We start from the raw sequence: 8,489 nt of genomic DNA on the forward strand, positions 1-8,489 counted from the left end.
AGCTAAAGAACATCATCAGTGAGGACATTAGAAGGCAGAATCATTCAGAAGGCTAAAGGCCAAACAAAAAGGGCTGGGGGGGGGGGGAGAGGAGGAGGAAGCCTTTGGTAGGTTAAATGTGAAAACCGCAAAAAATCTTCCCCCTTGCACCTCTTGGCCCAAATGAAGGTTTGAGAAACAAACAACAACAACAACAACAACAACAACAACAACAACAACAAAAGCATAAGTCGTGACAAATCCTAGAGTATTTGAAAAGAGACATCTACAGGGCCAAGAAGTGATAAAGGCATAAAAGAAGCAGACGTCGCAATATCACAGCAGAAAAACAGCATTTTTTTTTTTTTTTTTGCACCTGTATTCACTATGGAGGTATGCAGGGAGGTTGGCACCCCAAATCTCTTCGGGGAAATACCTCAGGAAATGTCACAGACTGAGATGTCGATAGGCGATACTACAGAATGAAGCTATGCTTGAACAGTTAAGAGCTTGCCAGTACTAGAAAGTATTCACCCAGGGCTTTTAAAGGACATCAAGAAATGACTACTACTGCTATGTTTAACACTTTCCTTAAAACTATCCAAATACTACTAAAAAACAGCAAGTATGACTCTAGATTTAAAAAGCCTTTCAGGAGCATCAGAGGGATCACAGAATAGAAAGCCTGACATTTGTGTTAGGCAAACTGGTAGAAAATAACACTAGAATCAGGGAATGTATGGGTAAATACAATACACTGGAGGGTCAAGGCAAGCTGGTGCCTCCAAAAAAAAAAAAAAAAAAAAAAAAATCAATCTATTAGCCATCTTTGGGCACAGGGCAAAGGAGATTCAGTTGATAAATCCAGGTGGATTTTCAAAAGCCATCTGGCAAGGTGGCCCACTGAAAATTCTTGAAGAAACCAAGATGACTTGCAATAAAGGGAAAAATCCTTGCAGATAGAAGATTCTTGCTGAGTGACAGGAAAGAGTAGGAATACATTTTTCTAACAGAAGGAGAAATCCTACACAAAGCTGAGTTAGGACCTATGCTGCTTGAAATTATTCCTAAGTCATCAGGAAAGGGTCAATGAAGGACAAGATGACGAAGTTTACTTACATAATAAGCTACCTGGGATAGATGAAAATGAAAGGCAACTGAAGAACTTCCCTATACACCACGTGACCAGCTCAGAAAAATATCACAAATTTCTGTGTTGGTAATGCTGTTTCTCCATGTGCATTGCTTTGCCATCTTAAATCTACTTATATAGTAACGGGCTCTCAACTAGCTATGGCCATTCCGGAAGGAAGCCCTGAAACATCAGTTGAATGTTTAGCAGTGCTCAAAAAACAACAGAATGCTAGCAACTAAAAGGGGAAGACAGAAAACATTACAGCACTATATAAATCCATTGCGCTCCTACATCTTGAATGCCAGCTGTTTTCACTTCTATTCTCCATCTTAAGAAATAGACAGAAGTATAAAGAAAGGTGACAAAGATTACAATAGATATGCAACAGATTCCACCTACAAAGCTTAAGTAAACTATGACTTTCCAGCCTGGAAGAGACAAAGATGACACAAGGAAGGATGAGGGGCACTGAAGAGGTGAGGAAGAAATAAGTGTTCACAGTCTCTTCTAATGCAAAAATGAGAGAGCAGTGTCTACTCAAGAGACAGGTTCAAGAAGAATGCCTCTCACGCCAAACACTCCCACACAACATGTGCTAAACTGCAAAGCTCCTTCCCACAGGACATTATGGATACAGCAGACTTACAGGAGGAAAGCTGCTTTTAACATTCCTGGCAATAATCAGCCAAAAGAAAAAAAAATCCAACAACAAAAAAAAACCTAAGCAACCTGTAAGAGTAGTACTGAAACACGGCTGAAACCGAGCATGCCTTAGAGTCATAGCTGAAAACATGTCTCCACTGTTTAAGAGGATTTTTTTTTTTTTTTTTAAGTTTCAAAATAAAGGCAAGGCTCCTGCATAGCGAATACACAACAAAGACAAGGCATTCAGCTTTAGAATACGGTAAATTTGCCCTAGCCAACCTTGTTCTATTTCTTATAGCTGTCCTGGCATATCCATCAATTAGAAAAACCTGCCTTCATAACCTGTTTGAGACAACAGCTCAACTATTTTTATTACACTGAAGTGGAAAAAAAGCAGGCTATCCAGTGAGAACAAGCTCAAGGACAGCAATCAATAGGACACAGCTGAGCAACTTAATTGACTGAAGTACAGAGTTTAATTAGCTTGAGGCAACACCTTTCCTTACATTCACGTCACTATCAGCACTTTGACGTGCTCTAATCAAAAGTGTGAGTGCACAGCGTAATCTTGTCGACACTATCCAGGCTCACAGGGGATGAGAATGAGCAACAGATAGCAACCGACGCAACCGAGGCAGCTGAAACCTTCCCAGACGCGACAATCCCAGCCTAGCCTAGGCAGCACCTCTGCCCTTGCTCGCCCCGTACCTGTCCAGGTCGTACAGCGTGTGAGAGTTTTCTATCACCACCTCCACTCCAGCCTCCTTGGCCAGTTTGACAATAGCTGCATCTCTCTCCTTTCCAAATGGCTCCGAGTCATATTCAAAGGTGAGACGGGTAACTCCCCATTCCTGCAAGAAACACAATACACACAGCTGTCAAACAGAAGATGCTCTCCAAGGGGTACAACTGCTAAAGAGGAAGGCAAAAAATTCTTCTGGTCAATATGAAGTCCTGGGAGCTCAGACATAGTTCCTGTGAGGAGCAGCTTGGAGTCAAGATAACTGATGAATCAACAACTTCAGCAGCTCTAGCAAACACCACATATGCTAAGCAAACTCCTATAAGTCAGGTTTAAAACACACAGGATGAGGTTTGAATTCTCCTTCGTAAACCTTCCTCTTAGGTTACAGCTCAGTCACTAAGCCTTAAAAGCATCTTGTTTTGTTACCCACATTGTCTGAAAGTAAACCTACCGTCCTGTCCCAGCATTTGCAGAGAAATCATTTCAGAGAAATCTTTCAATACAAGTTCTGCTCAAAAACTGTATTTTTATGTGGAGACCATCATCAAGTAAAAAGAGTAAGCTCTAATATTTTTCCCCCTAATGTCTCTTTAAAGTTGTCACATAATAGAGGACCAATACCCAACCCTAAGAGCAAGAAACATGGCAGTGAGAAATGCAAGACAAATGGATGGCTCAAAGGATGAGTGGACCTTTCTTCTCAGAATAGTAGAAGTTGATACTACAGAGTTCTGATTTAAATGATTAACTTCCCAAAGATAGGAATTTCTTTCACCCTAGTCAAGCTATGAACCTATTTTGTGTCTTGACCTTTAATAGATCCTTCACAGATTACATGGAATAGGCCTTATGAAATAGTCTTCAGCATTTTGCAGGCTTTTCCAGAGCACAATTTGCTTTCAAAGTCTATGACCTAGTTTTCCTCAGAAAATGAATCCTATAAGGGGAGGTTTAACGGTTTCCACAGCGACCCTCCTGAGACATCTGTCAAACACAGCTGCAGCCCACAGTTTTGTTTAGCAAACACTTTGTCAAACACAGCCAAAAAAAAATATATATATATATATATATAGACACATTATAAAAAACCCACACCCTCACACAATTAAGATGTAAAACATATGCTCCAAGTGAAACAGTGTAGGTCACCTCTGTATGTACAGGACAGTCTCTTCCACCTCAGAACCAGATCCGAGAGGCATCAGAAACACAAATAACATACAAAGAACAGATGTGATTAGTTCATTACAGTCCATTTAAAAAGGTGCCAAAGATAAGGAAGGGAATTTAGATGCAGAAAACAACTGTACAAGCTTCCTCTCCTTTCTAAACTCTTTCAGATTCAATATTACAATTACTATACGGAAGGAGAGAGAATGAAAACAGTTATGTACCACTGAATGTACATTTCTGAGACGTCCTCTACTCCTTTTCCAGAACAAGGACATGACAAAACCCGTAAGTCAGAGCAGGAGTTATGCAAACATGATCAAAGGCCTGCTCTGCTCCCCTACTAAAATGTGATTTAACAGATTCATGTTAATCTTTTCCTTTAAAAGAATGATAGTACCAGCTAGAGTGCATGAAAGATAGGTTTGGTCTCGAAAAACATATACGACTGCCTGGAGAGAAGGGAATGAAAAAATACATTTAAGGCTAGCGGTGACTTTTGCAGGATAAGAATATCAAATTCAGGTAGTTTGCTGCAGATTTCCTGCAGTTTTGAAAAGCACAGCATTGTATATGCTACACTAGCACACAGGAAGCACAGCACAACTCCCCTACTCTGCAATGGTAACACAGAGGTAAGGGGTACACCTCATCTGTCCTCTTCACCGGATCCATGCATACAATGCCTTTGCAGAGACTGTATCAACAACATACCTCTGCTACTGGCAGCACGAGCAGAAATTAGATGAGACATGACTGTTGCATTACCACATACCACGTAACTATTCTCTCCGCAACAGAGGACAGCAGAGCGTGAGCACCAGGGCTGTTTGCATACTGCTCCAACAGCTGCCCTTGCTGTGGGAGCTGCCTGCAGCGCGTTATAGCCCTGAGGCATGCCATTTCAGACAAGACTCAACGCTCAAACTCTTCTCCTTCCCAAATCCACGTTACTCATTGCCTTTAGCTCTGTGATTGTCTACAGAGATTTGAGCAGAAAGCAAAACCAAACTCCTCAGGAATAAAACAGCGGACACTACTTGGTGGAACCACAGGTAAGTGGCATTTACCTTACTCCATAGAACAGGGCAACAGTTTTTTCTTATTTTGTAAATGCTTTTTTGGTCTATTACTCTAATTACAGAATGAAAAATAAATGATGTCCTGTTCTGCTGTCCTGCACTATTTACAACCACTCCAGCTATGTGTGAGGCTTGTCCAAGAATAGGCCCAATAAATTCTAAGTATAATCACAGAGCCCTCTATTTTTCATTTGTCCAGCATCCAGTGTTCAGCGTGGCAGCTCTATAGGGGCCTGAATTCCCATGAAAGCCATACGTTCTCCTTGTGGTAGCATAAGGAACATGCTCTTCAGCTGTTACAGCACATCTAAGATATCCATCAACACCTGCCTAGGCAAAACAGTCCACAGTGAGAAGTGGGTCTTGCTGACTCCACAATCATCTCTCCAAAATTCAGACTCTGCCAACTACTTTGTTCTTTGAACAGAATGAGTATTTTTCTCCTGCAGAGTTTTAATTATCCTGTGAATATCTAGTCCTTGAACAAAAATAAGGAAAGCGCATGGACCGCAAATAGCCAGAACTTATTTACAGATCAAAAGATAAAAATAACCCAGATTGTAGAAAGGCTAAGAGCAGCATATAGGTTATTTGTGTCCTGCGTTAACATGTACGAGCCAAAATAAATAGTGTTGCACCTTCTGACCTGCATCATCTGATTCCCTTCCCAGTACCATCCCCCTCCAGAAAAAATTGTATCGTGACCACATACTGCAGGAGCGTATAGATCCAAATATACCTCTCCCTCTCAGAGGCTGGTCTACAGCAGGCTTTGGGGACACTAGTTCTATCAAACATAAGATAAGGTACAGTCTCCACAACAAATCCAACTCATAAGAGTATTGTGAACCACATTCTCTTCATTTAGCTTTGTCATTCTAGCAAAGTGGCTGTCAGAAGGCTTCAAAGACAACAATGAATATCATCTGAGAACAGGACAGAGAGGAATGAGTCAGAGACTTTTACTGCTTGAGGAATCTTGATATCCAAGGAGATCCTCTTACCAGCCCCCTCTCTCCCAATCTGCAGCACTGACAGATCACTTCGGAAATGTATCCCACTAATCCATCTTTGGCCCCGAGACCACTGCATATTCCAGAGTCCTAAACAATACATCTTCAAGATACTTGAACCCATGCTACGTTCTGCTACTGAGCCAACCAAAAAACAACAAAATAAAACAAAATGACAGCAACAAAAAACCCTGCAGGCCTTGAATGGAAGCAGGAAAGGAAGAACAGTTAACATAAAAGCTTCTGGATTTTCAAATTATAACAAAAAGCCTTATTTGCAGCTCAGATGTAGATCAATATGCTTTCTCGGATGTCTGTAAAGGTGTATAGACCTGACAGTGTTCTTGAGTAGAAGCAGCACACAGAAAATTTCCAGTAGAGAAGAAACTCTCAATACAGGGGAATCAGTGGGTTACAGCGCAACCCAGTAAAACCTGACTTGCAGAAACAAAGGCGAAGCCCACTGTCCCAGAAGCAAAGCTCAAGCATTCTGATAGTAGGTCACTCCCTGCTACTAAATTTCTGTGGAAATCTGAATGGAAGAGTGCATCTGGCTCTTAAGCTGGCCATTATGGATAGTAGTGAAGTTAAAGAGAAGCCAGGGGATCTCCAACAACTACCAGATATTAGGAAGTGGAAAAAAAAGGATACCATTTACAGTAGGACATTAGTTTTGCCTGACTATGCTCCAGAAAATTAGTTTATTCTCTTACTTTAAAGAGTCTCGGGAAGACATCTGTTGGCTGCCCTCGTACCACAAACAAGCGTGAGCTGAGTTTCCTTAAACTGTTGTCCAGGTCTTCCAGGGACTGGAGCAGAAATCTGCAGAGAAGAAACAAGAGAGTTCATGTCAGTCAGACTGGTTACAGCTAAAAGACAAATGAGGAGGATTTACATGGAAATCCAATTAACCTGCACCACTGATCAGCTCTCCAAACAAAAGGACAAGAAACGTAGAAAATAAGAGTTCTTATTCATCCCCGATCTGTCTACTAACTGTTAAGACTTTGCAGCACCAGCCAGTCCCCAGCCATTCACATGCATGTTCTGCTTAGCCAAATGAGTGCGCTCTCCAGGATTTTCTTCTTGCAGTCCCCACCCTTCCTATATTCTCACTCAGAGCTGATACCCCTGTCAGCTGCTCTCTCCACATGACAGCCATACTTGGAACAGTTGCAAACAGAACTGCAATTTATCTTCCATCAAACTGCAATTTATCTTCCATCATGCAGATGAGAGCATGCTAAGATATTTATCTACTCCCTCCCACCCCAAAGCTGTCAAAAAGCATTCAAGTACTTTATTAATGATATGTCTTACTGATCTCACACTGTGCTGTACAACTTCAAGCGTATGATCTTTGCGTTCACAACCATACCACAATGTAACCCCATCTACATTATAACTTGGCTTCCTTTGTTTTGTCCAAAACCGTGAATGATGCCAGCCTTAACTAAAATTTAATCTCTGCAGGGGCATGTAGCAGTGCTTGCAAACCCAGAACCCTTCCTAATGGAGTCTGCAGCCTCTCCCTCTCCCCTACATGCCAGCTCTGCAGCCTGACCTGTAAGACATGAGTATCTCAACTCAAGACCACACACACTTAATAGGAAAGCTGAGCTACAACTGTCTTGCAATCTGAGTACTTCCTCTCTGTTCAGCTGCATTGCTCATAATGTGAATTGCAAGCTTTGTGACTGAAAAAGCTCCCTGTGCACATCTTGAAGGAGAAAGGGACTAAGGTTTCAAGGAAAGAAGTGTCAAGCAGCAGAGCAGAGAAATCCCAGAACCAGGTCCGGATCATCAGAACAAACCACTCCCCTACCCCCTGCTCAGTATACATCTGTTAAACAGCAATACCACCTTTCTCTCCAGGGTGTTCTGGAAATTAAGCAAGTGTTGCTATTATTTGGCTTACCCATATGCTGCGCAGTTAAGTAATAAGTAATTTTTCAACATGATAAATTTCTGGAAGTTAAGTTAAATACAGACACTTGCCTTTGGAGTAGAGACCTCTGAATACCAATAATTGAAGAAAAAAATTAGCAAAACAAAGCCAAGGTTCCCCTGGGAAACCATGGAAGCTCCAGTAAATATAAATAATGTATTTACCCAGCACATTTTTGCCTAACAGGCAGGGGTGCTAGCTTCTGCTGTTATTTGCAAAAAGAACACACCTCCAAGAAAATATGTTTATACATATATACACACTTGCATATTTCATGACTGCAACATAAATAAGACCACTACCTGTTCTTCCACAAACATTGTGGAGGGAAGGAAGCAAGGATTAAACAGATCAGGAATTAACCAATCCTTTTGTGCACAGTTTTCGTTTGTCAACATGAGCACAGGGCTAGCAGTAACAACAGCATGTGCAGGGCATTTCTGTCTGCTCCTGTCTGTTAGAAAAAGTCTGCTTTGTGGAAAGACCACCTCAGGCTCCTAGGGCATTACACAGCAACACAAATTCCAGTAACCTGAATATCCACACTGTGATAATTTCTGGACGGTTACAACTCCTTAGTCATCCCGCGAAGGGGTTCTAGAAAGGCTTGGAAACCGCAGCGCTGCAAGGGGAAGGGAAGGGGAAGGGGGGCGACGGGGGCAGCTGCAGCCCCCCGAAGCCCGTTCGCGCCCGTTTCGGGGCGACGTTGCAGGGGGCCCAGGCGAGGGGCGGGAGCCAAGGGCCATGCCGCGCGGCACCCGCCGGGGGGAGC

The 8,489-nt window shown here is 42.2% G+C and overlaps 1 protein-coding gene across 2 annotated transcripts in view; it reads right to left on the bottom strand.

Moving 5' to 3' along the window:
- Nucleotides 1-8,489, bottom strand: part of CRY2 (cryptochrome circadian regulator 2) — a 28,142-nt gene that overhangs the window by 13,784 nt on the left and 5,869 nt on the right. For both annotated transcript variants that reach the window (XM_026065846.1, XM_026065847.1), the window contains 2 exons: nt 6,483-6,591; nt 2,468-2,610 (listed from right to left, as the gene is read on the bottom strand). In XM_026065846.1, the coding sequence (XP_025921631.1) occupies nt 2,468-2,610; nt 6,483-6,591 (252 nt within the window). The remainder of the gene's footprint in view (nt 1-2,467; nt 2,611-6,482; nt 6,592-8,489) is intronic.

The sequence above is a fragment of the Apteryx rowi genome, unplaced genomic scaffold (assembly GCF_003343035.1).
Source record: "Apteryx rowi isolate R43461 unplaced genomic scaffold, aptRow1 scaffold_232, whole genome shotgun sequence".
Classification (NCBI taxonomy): Eukaryota; Metazoa; Chordata; class Aves; order Apterygiformes; family Apterygidae; genus Apteryx; species Apteryx rowi.